Raw genomic sequence first — 20,116 nt, 5'->3', positions numbered from 1 at the left:
TCGCTGATGTTATTGTTGGCAATATAAAAGGTCTTAAAGACAACCCAACAGATGTAAAAGAATGGTCATTAACCCAAGAAACAGCTTGTCTAGCAGAAACAAGAAAGATGACTAAGACAACAGAGAAGCCAATGACTATTTCTCTAGAACCACAACAATTTGACAGGAACACGTTCATCGAAGAACAGAAAAAGGACCCGACTTTAACATCATATTTCAATATCGCAAACAAAGGGACGAAATCAAAAGTTGAATACATCATTGAAAAAGATATTCTGTTCAGGTTACATAGGAAAAGAAACAAAATAGCTAAACAACTGGTCACGCCGAATATTTACAGAAACAAAATCCTTGGAATAGCGCACGATTCAATAACTTCTAGACATCTTGGGAGCTCTTCCACATTGAAGAGAATATCCGAGAATTTCACATGGCCTGGAATTACTAAAGACGTCCGAGAATATGTGAAATCGTGTGACACATGCCAAAGAAGAGTCGCAAAAGGCAGAATACCGAGATTGCCATTAGAGACAACCCCAGTTATTGAAAAAGTTTTTCAAAAAGTTGCAATTGACATTATAGGCCCTTTAACAAAATCAGATAGAAACCATACACACATACTAACACTAGTCGATTACGCAACCAGGTGGCCAGAAGCGATAGCATTGAAATCAACTACATCGGATCACATAGCTGAAGCATTGATGACAATTTTTACTAGAATAGGCATACCAAATGAGATACTGTCGGACAATGGACCCCAATTTACATCACATATGTGCTAATCAGGTGCTAAAAGTGGATGCATCAAAGACAAGCGTGGAAACACCATCATGGACAAAGACTGCATTCTAAACAGATGGTCAGAATATATTGAAGAACTTTTCTTTGATAATCGAGGAGAAATGCCTATGATAAAAGAACTGGAAGGGCCTTCTATAATGAAAGATGAAGTTAGGAACGTCATGAAAAGCATGAAAAATGGAAAAGCTGCAGGACCTGATGCCATAACAATTGAAGCCTTGACTGGCCTGGGTGAATGGGGGATTGAATTCATCACAAACCTTCTAAATCAAGTGTATGACACAGGAAAAATGCCAACTGATATGAAACGATCCATTTTTATAGCACTACCAAAAAAGCCAGGGGCAGTTGATTGTGAACAACACAGAACTATTAGCCTAATGAGCCACCTCACAAAAATTCTTTTGAAGATAATTTTACTAAGAATAAGAAATAAAATACGACCTGAAATTGGGGAGATGCAATTTGGTTTTGTTGAGGACAAGGGTACCAGAAATGGAATATTCACATTATCAATGCTGATGGAAAGATGTATTGAAGTAAATAAAGATCTGTATATGTGTTTCATCGACTATTCAAAAGCCTTTGATAAAGTACAACACGAAAAACTATTCAAAATTCTATCATCCTTGGACATTGATGGTAAAGATTTAAGAATATTACGGAATTTGTACTGGGAACAAGAAGCAGCAATGCGTGTTGACAACGAACTAAGCAGTTTTGCACCTATTAGAAGAGGAGTTAGGTAGGGGTGTGTTTTGTCTCCAGATTTATTCAACCTCTATAGTGAAATGATATTAAGAGATATCGAACATAAGAAGGGGGTGTGTATTGGAGGAAAGAATGTAACAAATCTGAGGTATGCAGATGATACGGTTCTACTGGCAGAATCTGAACATGAACTACAAGAATTACTGGATGTTGTAGTCAGGAGTAGTGAAAATATGGGACTGGAACTGAATATATCTAAAACAGAATGTATGACGGTATCTAAAAATAATAACCCACCAGCCTGTGTAATAACAAGCAGAGGACAAACAATACAACAAGTTGAATGTTTCAAATATTTAGGCTTCAATGTAACATCCAATGGAAAATCAGATTGTGAAATAAAGAAAAGAATAGGTATGGCGAAGAATGCATTCAACCAGCTGCATACAATTATGAAAAACAGGAATATTAGCATGAAAACAAAAATCAAAGTCCTGGATTGCTATGTACTGTCTGTGCTGCTATATGGTTGTGAGAGCTGGACCATAAACAAGACCATGGTTAAAAGACTGGAGGCAGTGGAAATGTGGTTTTACAGAAGAATGATGAGGGTGTCATGGATGGAAAGGAAAAGAAATGAAGAAATTTTAGAAATGGCAAACAGAAAAAGATCACTGATAACAAAAATCATCAAACGCCAAATGGAATTTAGGACACATTATCCGCCACCCTGGTTTGGAAATACTCGCCTTGACTGGAAAGATGAATGGAAAAAGAATAAGAGGAAGACAAAGAATAACGTATTTGAAAGGGATAAGAACTTGGACAGATGAAGCTGAGAAAGGTGGCGCTGCTTTAATAGAATTGGCAAGAGATAGATCAGCTTGGCGGAAGATGACCTCCGACGTCTGCTTCAGATATGGAACTACATGAGATGAGATGATGCATGAAACCATGAAACTCATGGGAATCCAACACTCATTCACAACTCCCTACCACCCCCAAGCAAATTGTCTTTGTGAAAGATTTAATGGCACTCTAAAGAATATGTTAAGAAAAGTGTCAGCAGAAAAACCAGATGATTGGGACAGATACTTACCAGCAATCCTATTTGCATATAGAGAAATACCCCAAGAATCTACAGGCTACTCCCCATTTGAGTTGATGTATGGACGATCACCTCGCGGCCCGATCAATATAGTAGCCGACATTTGTAAAGGGAATGAGGAGGACAATAACGAAATTATGTTTGCTTACGAATATGTAAGAAACCTGAAAGACAGAATAGAGGACACATGTAAGCTAGCACAGGAATCCGTCACTAAAAAAGCAGAGAAATACAAGGAATACTCCGATCGAAAAAGCAAGTCAAGAAAATTTGAGATTGGTGACAAAGTACTAATACTCTTACCCGATGACTCGAGTAAACTTTTAGCTACATGGAAAGGACCATTCAAAATAACAGCAGTAAAATCTAATGTTAATTACGAGATTAAAATTAACAACACAACAAAGACATTACATGCAAATATGCTAAAAAAATATTTTGATAGAGACACAGTGTCGCAACCTATGTTTACTAATATCGAAGCTTCAAATGCAGGATTAATCATACCGTTGGTCATGGGACACAGACACCCGAGACAGAAAAACAAACAAAAATCGCACAATTGCAACCACCTAAGACAAAAAAAGAAGTACGCAAAGTACTTGGGCTCCTAAATTTTTACAGGAAATACATTTACAACTTCGCGCACATCGCGACACCGCTAACAAATCTGACAAAGAATGGGTCACCGAACAAAATTGTTTGGACAGAAGCGTGTCAGAATAGCTTTAACCAATTAAAGGCATTACTCTGTTCAGAACCAATTCTTAAATTACCCGACATATCAAAAGAATTTGTTGTAAGAACTGACGCGTCTGATAAGGGCATCGCAGGTGTACTATTACAGGAACATGAGGGAACTCTAATGCCTTGCTTATATGCAAGCAGAAAATTATTGGACAGAGAATCATGATACTCTGTAATAGAGCGTGAAGGACTGGCCATCGTCTTTGCTTTAAAGACATTCAGCAGATATCTACTGCTAAAAGAGTTTGTGGTCGAAACGGACCATAAACCACTCACGTACATAAGAAATAACAAAATGAATAATAGTAGAGTACTAAGGTGGAGTCTATTTTTGCAAAATTACACTTTCAGTATCTCTCACATACCAGGCTGTGAAAATATTCACGCCGACCTACTTTCTCGATTAGTATAAACACGTGAGAAGGGTATAACTTAACCTCCCATGCATACTGTTAGTTACTTCGCAAACTATGCCAAATCAGAACGCACAATTTCGATAATTTTATTTGTAAACATGATGACCCAACTTAATGTAACATTGAGTATTGTTTGGATATATATACCATACCCATTCATGATTTGGGAAATCTTCTCTTTACTATTATTGTTATGAATTTTCACTCATTTATGATTAATAATTGAAATGTCAATATTCCATTTACATTTTAATTCATTTCATTCAGTAAATTACCTTCATATCATCGACTTAAATCATGCTTCATTGCCATCACTATTGTTTATCACAATGATTTGTAATCACATTGCCATCATGTTGTTCATCACAATGATTTGTAATCACAATCTTTCATTGTTATTGTCACCCATTCATATACCTACGTTAATATAAACATTTCCATGTCTAGTTAATAAATAATTTAATTGTAGCACAAATCATAACAATGGATTAATGCTAGAGTATCATGATAGTAAATTTACTTCCGTTTGTAAAATCTATCTTTCCCATAATGGTTAAAGAGTATATTTTAAACGTGGGTGGGGGGTGTCACAGTAAAGGTTGTTCACAATTATCTTATTAAATTTTATTTTATTAAGAACTGAATTCATCTCACTCCAGTTATATTTCGGTAGGCTTAGATAAACTTTACCTTCTAATATTAGATCGTCTTTCCTTTTATAGCCTTCCCTCGAATTAATGTCTAATTAGTGAATACTTTTCGTTCTACATTCTGTCACGTAGCCACTTATTATAAAAGCTGATAGGTCTAACATTTGACACTCACTTTCTCTCCACAATCTATGCCGGACGGCCAGTTGCTCTATTCCTATATATATATACTGGAAGATTTTTATCTTTTGGGACTTTGTAGATATTATATCTACACCATTAAGACGCCGGAGCTTTTAACTTTGATTGTATAATCTTCAAGGATCAAACCCGAGCCCGCTGTCAAGGATTACATATTAACCCATTACCAATTGCCTGGAAGTGGAATTTTACGAGTCCAATCCTGTTATCAGAGGAATAGATCATCCAAGCCCATCAACTGCCTGGAAACGTAAACTTATGAACCTGACATATTATCATAAGTTACGTAAAATATTCATATCTCTATTTGTAACTGCCACGATCACTGTTTATCTCTTTTAATTAAATTTCATCATTATTTTTATTTCATTGTAAACAAATCGTTAATTGTTTTTCATTTATAGTAACTAGTAAATTCTGGGGCCTCATTCTACATAGATCTTTATGCATAGTCGAGTAGCTCTTTACTCACTTGAGACCATGACAGTGACTGTTATTATGAAGCAAGCAGGCCTTCAGTCTGCACTGCGCCGATAATAGTTGGGTCCTTAGAAAAAAGGCTCTTTAACTACATTCTCCCCTCGTACTCAGGTGTAAAATAAATATCTGACTTCGTTGTCTCTGTATGAAAAAAATCACATCTTCTAACGGACGTCATGTTTTGCCTTATATGTTAAGTGTTGGCTAGGGAACCCTTGTTTAGCGCTTTAATCACTTTTACTGGATATTGCGCTATATAAATTCTCAAGTTTTTTTTGTTTGTTTTTTGTTTTGTTTTTTTTTTGGGGGGGGGGGTGGATTTGGTGCTGTCCGTACATTTCTTATTAAAACTCCAATTTACCTGCTGTCCATGATTTTTTATCAAATTAAGTAGGTAAATTATTGCGCTTTTGAATAATGTACACTCTTGATGTGGCAAGTCTGATTTTATATCAAATTTCACCGTTTTTCCCAGAACAAAGTAGAGAGCTGTAGCAATGAGGCGATATTGATTTTATTAAGCAGGGCTGCTTGGGACAGCTCTGTTTGTGAAAACGAGCAGGTCTTTTGTCAAATCAGAGATGGTACTGATATACCTAATTTATCCTCATAGAGCCATGGGGTGCAAAAGGCATCCACCATTGCATGCCTGCACGGCTGCATCAATACCGATGCTATTCCAAGGAAGTCCAGACTCTTTAAGGTCTTTGTTCATGGATCTTCTCCGGGGTTTTTTAGAGCTGTCTCTTCGTCATTTGCCATCAGCTGTCCAGTTGAATGCAGTTTTTGGCAAAACAAGTCCTGGCAACATGTCCAAACTTCTTCACATGCGTCTCTTTACAATTGTTGCTATGCTCACTGTACCTGTCTTTTCATTTCGAATAATCTTGGTCAAAATATTCTACAATTCTTCGGTGGCGTTTGATAATATTAAGATAAGGGATCATGAATTGAATGATGTTTAGTCTGGACGTACAAGGGTCAAACCAACCTGCTCTCCCCATCGCCCACCCCGCCCTTACTTCCTGCATGGAAAAATCTAATCACGACTGAGTACATGTTGTTTTCTTACGTGCATTTGCTGCTGATAATATAAATAGTAAAATTCATAGGAAGCAGGTTAGATGAAAAGAGTCAAGTTGAAGTTTAAACCTGTATCTACTATCATATTTTAATGAGCATTTATATATAGAGCAATATCCGTTAAACGTGCGCAATTGCTTTTCAATACTTGCTTTTATATGGAGCAATATCCACCAAACGTTCTCAAAGCGCTTTAAAAGAGTTCCCTGACCAACAGCAACATGTAGAACGTGCCGTGATGCCTGTTAGGCAATATTACATTTTTTAAAGAAAGAGGCAACTCATTTAACACCTGAGTACGGTGATAAAATGAATTGTGAGTAAAGAGCCTTTCCAAGGATTCAATTATGCTTCGAACGAGGCTCGAACTCAGGACTTTCCGATCTAAAAGCGAATGTGATACCACAAGACCACATCGCCTCACGGCATAGCCCATTTTCAAGGGTTCCCAGGTCAACAGTATCGCTTGACATGTCGGAGAAGGCATGGCGCCTGTTAAGAGATATTACAATTTTTTCCCCAAAAAGTCTTATTTATATTATTGATTATTCATTTTTAAAAATCCCCAACTTGTCTAAAAGCCTCAATCTTAAGACTCCTATGAAGTCTCGAGAGAATTTTTGAGACTTTTTCTTTTGACAAGTTGACATGTTGGTCATTTGAATCGATCGTTAATCCTAAGGATTAAAAGAAAAAAAAAGTTTTCCTGCTGAACTGATTTCAAAATCTGAGTTTTGACAAAGTAAAGGCGAATCAACATCAGACATACTCCTATTTGACCCACAGTACCAATCTGGTTTGATTTGAGTATGAACAAAGAGAACAAAAACTGATTTTAGAGTCAAAATGATCAGAAATGGGATATTTCAGTTTTAGGAGTTTAAGAAACAAATAATATTGTACGTCAAAAACCAACATTTGTATGGCACAATATACGCTCAAAGCGGCAGGTACTCATTATACAACTTAGTACGATGGGAGAATGTGAGTGAGGATCCTTTTCGAAATTAATGAACTACGTGCCTCTCAGAACGGAACTAGAATCCTGGACCTTTCGGTCCGAAGGCGAGCGTCATCCCACTAGACCACATAGCCGCACTGAAAAACGAGCTTGATAAAATGCGTAGGGTTCTAAGAGCTAGAATAAAGATTTTTTCTTAATACTTTGTTCTGTACAAAACAAATCTGAATAAGAGATATTAATATGTTCATTGTATCCTAAGAAATGTGAAAAATGTCCTTTTTAAAAAAATATAAAATAATAATAATAAATAAATAAAGACATAAAAATATGGCAAAAAATGAGCAATCAAATTGAGAATGATCTTGAAACTCTAATATTTCGAAACATTTTTTATCTTTAATCAAAGAACTTGGTATTCGGGGAACAGGAGAGCATTATTGACATACGATTGTTAAGCGTTCGTTGAGAAAAAGAGCAAGTATAACGTATTTGATGAGGACACGAGTTTACAACTATCCAAAACGGTAACTCAAATAAAAGTTCAAGACAGATCAAAACTCAAAATGAACATGAAATAGTCCCACAAGTGTTTGAATTGGAAAAATCACTACATCTTTTCCAAATAAATAGTTCCAGAAACGGTTAACAAACGCGCACTCAAGCACTTGCAACCATGCTTAAGATGCCCCTTTAAACATAATAATATGACAGAAAACTGCTATGTGGTCTTGTGGTATGACACTCGCCTTCGGATCGGAAAGTCCTGACTTCGAGACTCAATCGGCGCATAGTTGAGTCCTTGGAAAAGTCTCTTTACCCACATTCTCTCACCGTACTCGGGTGTAAAATAAATACCTGGCTGTTAACAGCGTTGTCTTTGTCTGAAAAAAAAATATATAATATAGCCTAACAGGCGACATGTCTTGTTCTACATGTTCCGTGTTGCTGTTGGTCAGCGACCCCTTGTAAATCCCTTTGAGCACGTATAGTGGATATTGCACTAAATAAAAGATCAAGTTAAAATATGACAGAAAACCAAATCTAAATCCCAGATTTGCAACTAAAATGATGTAATATTGTTCAATGGTCATGAAAAATTACAACTTGAATATTTATATAAAAACTTGAACATTTGAATAGCGCAATATCCACTAAACGTGCTCAAAGCGCTTTAATAATTGCTCCCTAGCCAACAGCAACACTAAACATGTAGAGAGAAACATGACGCCTGTTATGCGAAATGACAATTTTTTTTTCCCCGACAGAGATAACGCATTTACAGGCAATGTACTCATTTTATACCTGAGTGCGGTGAGAGAATGTGTGTAAAGAGACTTTTTGATAATATAAATATCTCGACTGCTTCCGAGACCGATCTCGGTCAATTTGATTGTGAAGCGAGTGCTCTACCAACTGAGCTATCGGGACCACATAGACGCACAGAAAGAAACGGTTTGATCAATCTACTTAGCGTAGGGTTCTCATAGTTTCTTTATTTGGATGTGTCCTTGCAGTCGTCCATTATGGCATCGAACAGGTATTATAACGCGATGTATCAGATAAACAGCATTGAATATTATGTTCATGATTTACACATTTAGACCTCATTTTTACAAAAGTACAATCTCTCGCCACGGTATCAATAGATACCGTCCACCAGGCATTCCATAAAGGGATATAGATAATCCATGCAAACAAGATGTCTGATTTCAACAGAAATTTTTTTAAAAAATAAAAAAATTAAATTCCCTTTATTCATCCCCAAGGGGAAATTTGTCTTTAGGGTCTATTCCAAGGGAAGACTGGAATAACACAGGCGTCAGCCGCAGAGCAGCGCCGCAAAGTGAGTTAGGGCGAGGTAACTTGCTCAAGGCCACACAACGCAGCGGCGGGTGATTAAACTCGGTACCTTTCGGATAGAAAGCAAAGACCGTACCACTGAGCCACGCTGCTCCGTGTTTCAGTTTTATCCTTTACAAGGGTACGCGTTTCCGCTTTGAACCCTCCCTGCATCACAAAACACAAACAATGAACACGAGAAACCGGACGATGACGAGGGTGAAGACATTTGAGTTGTTCCATTTTTATTTTGAAAATAATTCGTTACTCTGCAATGACAGCATAATATTTATTAACTTGACATAAAGATTAACACTTCAAATAATATAATTTCCATGGTCAGTGTCAACCCAACATAATTCATTATTATTGATATTGCTCGTTTGACACGTATTTTAATGATGCTATGCTCTTTGATAAAATACTCACAACATCCATCAGCCCGATATATCGCACCAACAGAAAAAAAATATGTGTAACCTTAAAGTCTGAGTGATAAAATTTTGTAAGAACTACTCATAAAATGGAGTGACGTTGACATAAATTTCGTTCCTTCTATGTGTAACTCACCGTCTTAAAACGGTATTACGTTGGGATCAATGTGCACACATTAGCAGGTCTGGTAACCGAACGCAATTATGGGCTCGCCTTAACATTGTTGCAATGGACAATATTTTGCGTTGGTTTGAGAGTATTTCAATTACAACGATCAGCCCATAATAATTTGGATCATCAGACCTGCAAATAAGTACAAGTCAGTCTGAATGAATCGGATCCCTAAAATGACTTAGATTTGAAATGATAAGAAACACGAACTTTGGAAAAAGGGGGGGGGGGGGTTTGCAATGTAAGATATTAAATTCATTCTCCACCATAACAATTAGAAGGTTTATATAACTGGCTATAAATCACATTTTCTGTACCTGGTTCAGCCCAAACATAATACCACTTTAGACGATTGGTCACATATTATGATTTGAAACAGGGAATTTGCTTGTTACATTCTAAGTGCGTACACACCTTTGCAGCATTCATTACATAGAAAAAGTGGGAAATCTAACAGAATATATATATATATATATATATTTATATTGAGCTTTTATATAGGGCAAAATCCACTTAACGTGCTTAAAGCGCTTTACAAGGGGTCCCTGGTCAACAGCAACATTTAACATGTAGGACGAGACATGACGCCTGTTAGGCGATATTACAATTTTTCAGACAAAGACAACGCTGTTAACGGCCAGATACTCATTTTACACCTGAGTACGGTGAGAGAATGTGAGTAAAGAGTCTTTTCCAAGGACTCAACTATGCGTCGAGCGAGACTCGAACCCAGGACCTTCCGATCCGAAAGCGAGTGTCATACCACTAGAGCACATAGCCGCACATATATATATATCATCATCATCATCATCAGCATCATCAGCATCATCATCAGCATCATCATCATCATCATCATCATCAGCATCATCAGCATCATCATCATCATCATCATCATCATCATCATCATCATAAGTGACCTACATTCTCAAAACGGTGTTATGCCAGGATGAATCGTACCCCTAAAAATGTACCTAGAATCTCGATATGCTACAAAACACGAACTTTGAGTTTGTTGCGACGTAAGAAGTTGGATTCGATCTCCACCATAGAAACTCTGCCAATCAATCAAACTTTCTGCACCCACCATCCCGACATAATACCACTTTGTGGAAGACCTTTCCACCTTTCTGCACCTACCATCTCCACATAATACCACTTCGTGGAAGACCTTTCCACCTTTCTGCACCTACCATCCCGACATAATACCACTTCGTGGAAGACCTTTCCACCTAACAAAATGTTAGAAATGTGGAACAGGGAAACACCACGAGGAGGAAACATCATTAAAGATCCAACCAAAAGAGTGCCTGCATTCAATAACGCCAGGAAATACTGGACTTCCTCAAATCGCCTCTTAACTGGACATGGCAGAACTGCATCAAATATGTGCAGAAGGAAACTTCGAAAAAGTGATACCTGCTAGAAATGGCAGGCAGCCCCCCAAAGGCCAGCGATCACTTCGTCCTCCACTGCCCAGTCACTAAACTTGAAGGTGGCTACGAAACCGTCCTTAGGGCGGAGGAAGACTTTAGAAGCTGGGTTGACGAAATAAATTTGGAGGTGTAGCCATACGCTACTACTACTATTACTACTACCACTTCGTGATAGTGGGTCACATATTATGATTGGAAACAGGACATTTGCTTGTTACATACTAAGTCATTTAAAGAAAAAACGTTGTGCACTTGTATCAATAATGATTGGAAATATTGGATATGGAGAAACCCTGATGAAAACAGAATAGAAATATCGCGGTAGGTCTCACAGCTAAACTTGGGATACAACTGACACGGCACCCTCCGCCTGGTTGAGGGAGAGAGAGATGGAGAGAGAGAGAGAGAGAGAGAGAGAGAGAGAGAGAGAGAGAGATCAGGGATCAGTGATTTTCCACTGAGTCATCCATACACTCATTTTTATCTGCACTTCTACACACCCTATATTTCTCATCATTCTAAGTCATTACTCCCCCACCCCCCCCCCCCCCCCCCCCCCCCAGCCCCCACCCCCTACCCCTTTTTTTTTTTTTTTTTTTTTTTTGTTTATTGCATTCATTACATGGAAATAAGTAAAAACATCAAACACAGCAGATACTAATATAATATCATCATATGTGTGCCAGCATTCCAAAAACGTTATTATGTGGGGATGAATCGGACAAAAGAAGTGAATTTTTAACTCAAAATTATAAGTAATATACACATTTTGCGGCTATGTGGTCTAGTGGTTTGACAATCGATTCCAGATCAGAATATCCTGGGTTCGAGCCTCGGTTGGCGCATAGTTGAGTCCTTGGAAAATGCTCTTTACTCACATTCTCTCACCGTAGTCAGGTATAAAATGATTACCTGGCCGTTAACAGCGTTGTCTCTGTCCGAAAAAATGTAATATCGCCTAACAGGCATCATGTCTCGTCCTACGTGTTAAGCGTTGCTGTTGGCCAAGGACCTCCTGTAAAACGCTTTGAGCACGTTTAGGGGATCTTGCGGTATATAAAAGTTCAAGATTTTATTGCGGTTTTTTGGCTTTAATTCGACTGTTATAAATTGGTCCATCCCGACTTAACACCGTATCGATACGTTGGGACACATATTTATTCGACGGGAATTTGGATGTTATGTTTTATTGATGGTATTCTGTTCAGTTCAATGCGTCACAGATAGTTATGGATGGCATACCAAACACAATTACGTTTGTACCAACACAATAACATTCTTTGTAACCTTGATTGCTTATCAGTTCATCTCTTTGACGTTATAACAAGATACAAGAAATGCTGATTCTCTGGAAAAACATGTTGTTTTTAATTTTGAAAAGAAAATGTTTCTGTCAAAGAAAAGGACTGGACTAAAATTACTTAATATTAATTACTAAAAGTCCATTTATTATTATTTATTATTGTTATTATTATTATTATCATTATTATTATTATTATTATTATTATTATCATTATTATTATTATTATCATTATTATCATTATTATTATTATTATTATTATCATTATTATTATCATTATTATTATTATTATTATTATTATTATTATTATTATTATTATTATTATTATTATTATCATTATTATTATTATTATTAATATTATTATTATTATTATTATTATTATTATTATTATTATTATAGTTTTTATCATCATTATTATTATTATTATTATTATTATTATTATTATTATTATTATGTTTATTACTATTACAAGAGCTGTAACCTAACAATAATTGCCTATTTGGACAATAAAGAGTTTATTATTATTATCATTATTATCATTATTATTATTATTATTATTATTATTATTATTATTATCATTATTATTATTATTATTATCATTATAAATGAAAGATTTCGATTTTTTAAAGCTTATAGTTCATATTCCTAGGGATTTGAACACTATTGAATTTCTTGCGGAAAATTTAAAGGGGTTTAATCCAATCTATAGTGCTGTGTCTGCAATCAAAGTGATCTTATTTCAATCGCTTTTCTGACTATAAGTGACGAATCAAGTTTGACATTTTTAAAAATCAATTCGTCTATAACACTAAACGTACTCAAGGCGCTTTACAGGGGGTCGATCCCTAGCCAACATCAAAACATAACATGTAGAACGAGACATGACGCCTGTTAAAACAAAATTGAGCTTTTTATATAGGGCAATATCCACTAAACGTGGTCAAAGCGCTTTACAAGGGGTCCCTAGCCAACAGCAACATTTAACATGTATTTTTAATTCAGAAAAGTGAGTGGAGCAGGCACTTATGTTGGTAACAACAAGATATGAAGTGAGTAGAAAAGTGCCAGAAGACAATAGAGAATAAAAATTTTTTTCGCGGCGGTGGTGGGGTTTGAACCTGCGACCTTATTGGTACGACAACTCCGCCTGGCAGGTGAGAGCGTGGCTCTACCGTGTGAGCTATCCACGAACACAAAAATATTCGTTTCAAACCCAAAGTCATTTCTAGATCCCTCTCTCACCCACTACTTGAGATCGCCGATTCGTTCACCACCATCGCGAAGTAATTTTGACCAGCAGTTAAGCTTAATAGCCAATATTCTCATCACAAACATATAACATAGAAACGATTGAGACATTGAGTATGCTCCGGTGTATGGGGTGAATTTTTAATTCAGAAAAGTGAGTGGAGCAGGCACTTATGTTGGTAACAACAAGATATGAAGTGAGTAGAAAAGTGCCAGAAGACAATAGAGAATAAAAATTTTTATTCTCTATTGTCTTCTGGCACTTTTCTACTCACTTCATATCTTGTTGTTACCAACATAAGTGCCTGCTCCACTCACTTTTCTGAATTAAAAATTCACCCCATACACCGGAGCATACTCAATGTCTCAATCGTTTCTATGTTATATGTTTGTGATGATAATATTGGCTATTAAGCTTAACTGCTGGTCAAAATTACTTCGCGATGGTGGTGAACGAATCGGCGATCTCAAGTAGTGGGTGAGAGAGGGATCTAGAAATGACTTTGGGTTTGAAACGAATATTTTTGTGTTCGTGGATAGCTCACACGGTAGAGCCACGCTCTCACCTGCCAGGCGGAGTTGTCGTACCAATAAGGTCGCAGGTTCAAACCCCACCACCGCCGCGAAAATAATTTTTATTCTCTATTGTCTTCTGGCACTTTTCTACTCACTTCATATCTTGTTGTTACCAACATAAGTGCCTGCTCCACTCACTTTTCTGAATTAAAAATTCACCCCATACACCGGAGCATACTCAATGTCTCAATCGTTTCTATGTTATATGTTTGTGATGAGAATATTGGCTATTAAGCTTAACTGCTGGTCAAAATTACTTCGCGATGGTGGTGAACGAATCGGCGATCTCAAGTAGTGGGTGAGAGAGGGATCTAGAAATGACTTTGGGTTTGAAACGAATATTTTTGTGTTCGTGGATAGCTCACACGGTAGAGCCACGCTCTCACCTGCCAGGCGGAGTTGTCGTACCAATAAGGTCGCAGGTTCAAACCCCACCACCGCCGCGAAAAAAATTTTTATTCTCTATTGTCTTCTGGCACTTTTCTACTCACTTCATATCTTGTATTTAACATGTAGGACGAGGCATGACGCCTGTTAGACGATATTACAATTTTGTTTCGGTCAGAGATAACACTGTTAACGGCCAGGTACTCGTTTTATACCCATGTGAGGTAAGAGATTGTGAGTCGGAATAAAGAGCCTTTTCCAAGGACGCAACTGCTAGGGACTCGAACCCAGAACCTTCAGATCCGAAGGCGAATGTCATACCACTAGACCACATAGACGACAACTAACTGACAAACCTATTAAGAACAAAAGCTAGCGGTGCCTAAATGAGCCAATAGAATGGGGAGACAGAAATGAAGTAACTAAATTTTGTGACTAATATAAGAGGGGACAATACAAAACCAGACTCTACTAGGATCAAGTGTATTGTTGAATATGGCACGAAAACGATTAACGGGCGACTTATTGTAAACTGTTAAGTGAACACGATCTGTCAATTAGGAGATATTGGGTCACAGTACATAGATCTATAACAATATCGGAATTCCTAGCGTGAACATGAGCTTATATTATACTTATTGTCTGTTTATTAATCCTAAGCGCTTAGAGTCTTGTGTCTCGGAGTTATAGCGCTATATAAGTTTTCAGCATTATTTTCAGCATTATTCAGCATTAATCCTGTGACATTCGTTATATATAATATATATATATATATATATATATATATATATATATATATATATATTCATCATTGTCGTCCCTACTACAACTGCTATCATTATTATCATTTTTTTTAACTCCTACTACAACTACTAGAACCATAATTATTATCATTACTAACATTTCTACTAATATCATCGCCATTATCGTGATCATCATTATTCTGAGACGTCAATCAATATATTCCATAGACATACACGCACTCAGTTGATGACAACGGCGCTGGGAGCAGAATGTTTATGTATTGTGTGTATGTGATAATAAGTCTTGTTGAAAGAGTCCATTAACCTTTTCGTGAGCAACAAACCCTCGCATGTAAACAACCCAACGTCAGTCAGACGTTATTGAATTCTCACTCTAGGAATACGTTTTGGAAAAATTACTACATCTTTTCCAAATAAATAGTTCCAGAAACGGTTAACAAACGCCCACTCACGGACTTGTAATCATGCTTAAGATGCCCCTTTAAACATCTCGCAGTCGGATCGGAAGGTCCTGGGTTCGAGCTTCGCTCGGCGCATAGTTGAGTCCTTGGAAAAGTCTCTTTCTCACATTCTCTCACCGTACTCAGGTGTAAATTAAGTACCTGGCCATTAACAGCGTTGTCTCTGTCGGAAAAAAAGTGTAATATCGCCTAAGAGGCGTCATGTCTCGTTCTACATGGTACGTATTGCTGTTAGTCTGGGACCCTTTGTAAAGTGCTTTGAGCACACTGAGCGGATATTGCGCTATATAAAAACTCATTTTTTTTTCGTGAGCAACAAACCCTCGCATGTAAACAACACCAACGTCAGCAGTCAGACGTTATTGAATTCTGACTCTAGGAATAACGTTTTTCTTTTTTGGTTGGATTGGATTAAAGTTGTGTCACGCGATGTGTGTGGAACAATTACGTTACTCGTTTGTCTATCAATGTATCATGTGGGCGGACACACGTAAAGATAGTTTGAAGATGACGTCACTCAAGCCTTTGTTATTGTATTTTGCCATCCGCGTTTGTGAGTGATTCTCACTTAACTGTATTGCCCCGACTATAAAATTTCATGATTACACAATGTTTTGTGTGTTGGTCCGTTATACTTCGGATGGCAATATTATGAGCTTCTTAGCCAAGTGCATGCTAAGATAGAACGAAGTTGACGTCACTCATGTTTTCTTTTTTCTTTTTTCTTTTTTTCATTTTCTTTTTTTTTTTGTTTTTTTTTTTTTTTGTTTGTTTTTTTTTACCATCCATGTTTATGAGTAACTCTCATTAAACTGTATTAGTCAGACTATAACAGTTCATGGTTACACATAGTTTTGTGTGTTTGTCCGATATACATCCGGATGGAATGTTATGAGCTTCCTAGCCAAGTGCTTAATATCTATAGAAAGAACGAGATTGACGTCATCTCTTTGTTATTGTTTTTAAGCCTGTTATTTTTTGTGAGTAGTTTTCACGAAATGGTATCAAGCCGACTACACACGTTGAAGGTTACACAACGTTTTGTGTGTCGGTACGTTATATCCGGCTGGAGGACGTTGTGAGTTTTTTAACTAACCTCATAACATCAATACGATATGTAAACAAAAATAAAAGTATCTGCTTTTTAAAGGGTCTTTTACGCTTTAATGTATTTTTAAAGGAATATACTTGTACTTGTTACCCTTTGGATAGGACGGGAAACTATAGCCTAAAAAGTGAATAAAATGCTGCTAATAAGTTGTGGACTAAGTAGGATTTTTAAGTCCAAAACGTTTCATGTGAGGTATTTAGCACTTATTAATTCGTACTACATGAAGTCCCAGGTTTGAGAAATATATGTTTTTCTTAAGATAAGTGTCATTTAAATCGATCGATATTTGAAGGACAAGTTTTCTGGCTTAATTTTGAAATACATGTTTTTCTAGAGTACGGCAGCTCACTGGTTAACGAACTATCCAATCACCGGAAAGGCAGGAAATGGGATACTTGTGCGGCTATGTGGTATAGATAGTATGCAGATGACGTCACTCAGGCCTTTGTTATTGTTTTTGCCATCCGCGTTTGTGAGTTGTTCTCACTAAACTGTATTACCCAGACTATAAAAGTTCATGGTTACACAGAGTTTGTGTGTTGGTCCGTTATACTTCCGGATGGCAATGTTGTGAACTCCTTGGCCAAGCGCATTCTATCTATAGTGGTATGACACTCACTTTCGGATCGGAAGGTCATGGGTTCGAGCCTCGCGCTCGGCGCATAGTTGAGTCCTTGGAAATGGCTCTTTACTCACATTCTCTCACCGTACTCGGGTGTAAAATGAGTACCTGGCCGTTAACAGCGTTGTCTTTGTCCGAAAAATTGTAATATCGCCTAACAGGCGTCAATTCCCGTCCTACATGTTAAATTTAGCTGTTCTCCAGGGACCCCTTGTAAAGCGTTTTGAGCACATTTAGTGGATATTGAGCTATATAAAGCTCAATTTTTTTAAAGCTCAATTGTTTCAAGAAGGAGGTGATAGGGGAGGGGTGTGTGTGGACTGAATCAAAACACTCCTGTGACGTGTGAGGCTAATTAAAGAACAAAACAAACAAAAGTGAGCATCTACATCTCGTAATTTCCACTAAGCGTACTCAATGTGTTTTACAAAGGGTCCTAATCAAACAGCAACACTTAACATGTAAGTGGAGACACTGCTATAACAATGGAGCTATCTTTTCACTAAGTCGACATAAGAAATATTATGTGTATTGAATGTTTAAAGAGTTGGGGGTCAAATGAATGGGGGTAGGGGGGGGGTTCCGTACATCTATGTCAAATTGTTGCCAACGAGCACAAAATTTCTGGCAAGTCTAAAAATTATGAAACTATTTCTTTAAGATTGATATAGGAGTAACTTGCAAAGCCTTATTTACAAAAATAAACTAAGGGTAATTTTATCACCCTTGAGTTAAATGATTATTTATAAAATCTGCTAGGTCATAGATAATGGGCGGTCATTTCACTTTGGGAATCGTCGTTTGGCTGCCCTGTAGCCAGATATATTTGCGCGCACCAACAGACTTTATTCCTGGACCGATTTTGCACGTGCTCGTAGGAGGGTCAAAAGATTTGTCTTGATATATTTTTTAATTTACACAATAATGATTTTAAAACTAATCTTTAAAACAGATAAGTTCCTGTTCGTAAAAGCATTTATTTCTCCGCAAATATTGCGGGATCTTCTCTGGTATATCAAAATAATTGGTTATGAATACGTAAGTATCAGCTAATCTTCTCTGCCAGACAGTGTCAGTGTTGCCATTGTGTCGCAGACTCTCTATATGCCACTTTGTAAACTCTCACACAATTATTTGAATCAATATTCTCAACTCCTTCGTAAATGGCCAGGGCAGACCGGAAGACGTGATGTAATGGTCAATAGACTAGCCGGGAATATTATGGCAATTTCGTCAATTTTGACTGTATAGATACCCTATTTAGATCGGGCGCCTCAAGGTATCGATACACGCGATAGGCAGACGAGGAGTCTGGACTGCTTCATTCAGAAAAAAAATAAAAAAGCATTTTACGAATTTTGGACATAAACATTATTTTTCAAATATCGATCGCTGAAAATGCTTCTTATCTAATATTAAAATAAACTCACAAAAACTCTCAAACATGGGACTTCTTTGGAGTTTTTGACGAAATGAGATAATTTTAGTCGATCGATATTTGAAGGACGAATCGAATTTTCTGGCCAAAATGTTAAACTGTGTATTTTTAGGTTTGAAAAAGATTCTTGATGATTGGATTTGACTATAGAAAAAGACAAAGAGGAAACGTGTGGTTTTTTTTCTTTTAGTGTATTAGTCTATCTCAAATGTGAGCATTTGCATAGAGCAATATCAACTAAACCTGCTCAAAGGTCTTTACAAGTGGTTCCTAGCCAACAACAACACAATGTAGGACGAGACATGGCATCTGTTAGGCAATATTATAGGAGGGGGGGGGGGTTGGGCACACCAGGTACTATTTTTTTTTTTGAATGAGTACGTTGAGAAAATGAGAAAATGTGAGTAAAGAGCCTTTCGAAGGAATTAACAATACGCTGCTCAGGGTGGGACTCAAACCCTTGACCTTCCGGTCGAAGGCGAGTGTCACATCACAAGACCACATAGCCTTCAAATAGTTATTAAGTAGGAATAAATAAATGCTGATACGTTCATCTTAAGTATAAATTTTTTAAAATGAACTTCAAATCATCTGAAGAATATGTGCATATTGTTTTTGACAAAACACACTAACATGAGCAAAGTTATTGTTAGAAGCTATGGACTGTAAAATGTATGGAATAAACATGAATATAACAAATTCGAAACTAAAGAAAATGCCAAAAAATGGAGCGTTTCAGACTCAAAACCCTATTTCAGCCAATAACAAAAACAACAAAGACATGAATACAACACTTTAAATCCACACAGACGGTTGAGAAATATTTTATATAGATAGTTTGCGCTTGGCTAAGAAGCTCATAACATTGCCATCCGGAAGTATAACGGACCAACACAAAAACTGTGTGTATCCATGAACGTTTATAGTCTGGATAATACAATTAAGTGAGAATTACTCATAATTGCCGATGGCAAAAAAAAAAACAATTAAAAAAAGACCTGAGTGACGTCAACTTCATTCTATCAATAACCGGAGACAGCGCCAGAAATTTCTAACGTTGGTTTTAACAGCAGGCGGTGCGTATCTATGTCGGGCCGTGTTGAGTCGGTAAACATCATCTCGCTCATAATGTATATAGATAGAATGCGCTTGGCCAAGGAGTTCACA

At 37.0% G+C, this 20,116-nt stretch overlaps 2 protein-coding genes across 2 annotated transcripts in view; both read left to right on the top strand.

The window, feature by feature from the left end:
• LOC144963866 (uncharacterized) overlaps positions 1–5,730 on the top strand; it is a 12,812-nt gene extending 7,082 nt beyond the window's left edge. Inside the window, exon 5 of the mRNA XM_078897816.1 lies at positions 5,593–5,730. Coding sequence (XP_078753942.1) covers positions 5,593–5,730 — 138 coding nt within the window. The remainder of the gene's footprint in view (positions 1–5,592) is intronic.
• The window catches only part of LOC144964294 (glucagon-like peptide 1 receptor), a gene marked incomplete in the record, with an annotated part of 157,816 nt that overhangs the window by 84,427 nt on the left and 53,273 nt on the right, over positions 1–20,116 (top strand).

Source organism: Berghia stephanieae, chromosome 2 (genome assembly GCF_034508935.2).
Source record: "Berghia stephanieae isolate SIO BIC M18660-M18661 chromosome 2, UCSD_Bste_1.3, whole genome shotgun sequence".
Taxonomy (NCBI): Eukaryota; Metazoa; Mollusca; class Gastropoda; order Nudibranchia; family Aeolidiidae; genus Berghia; species Berghia stephanieae.
The sequence above is the reverse complement of the archived record's forward strand: the minus strand, read 5'-3'. Positions and strand labels throughout refer to the sequence as shown.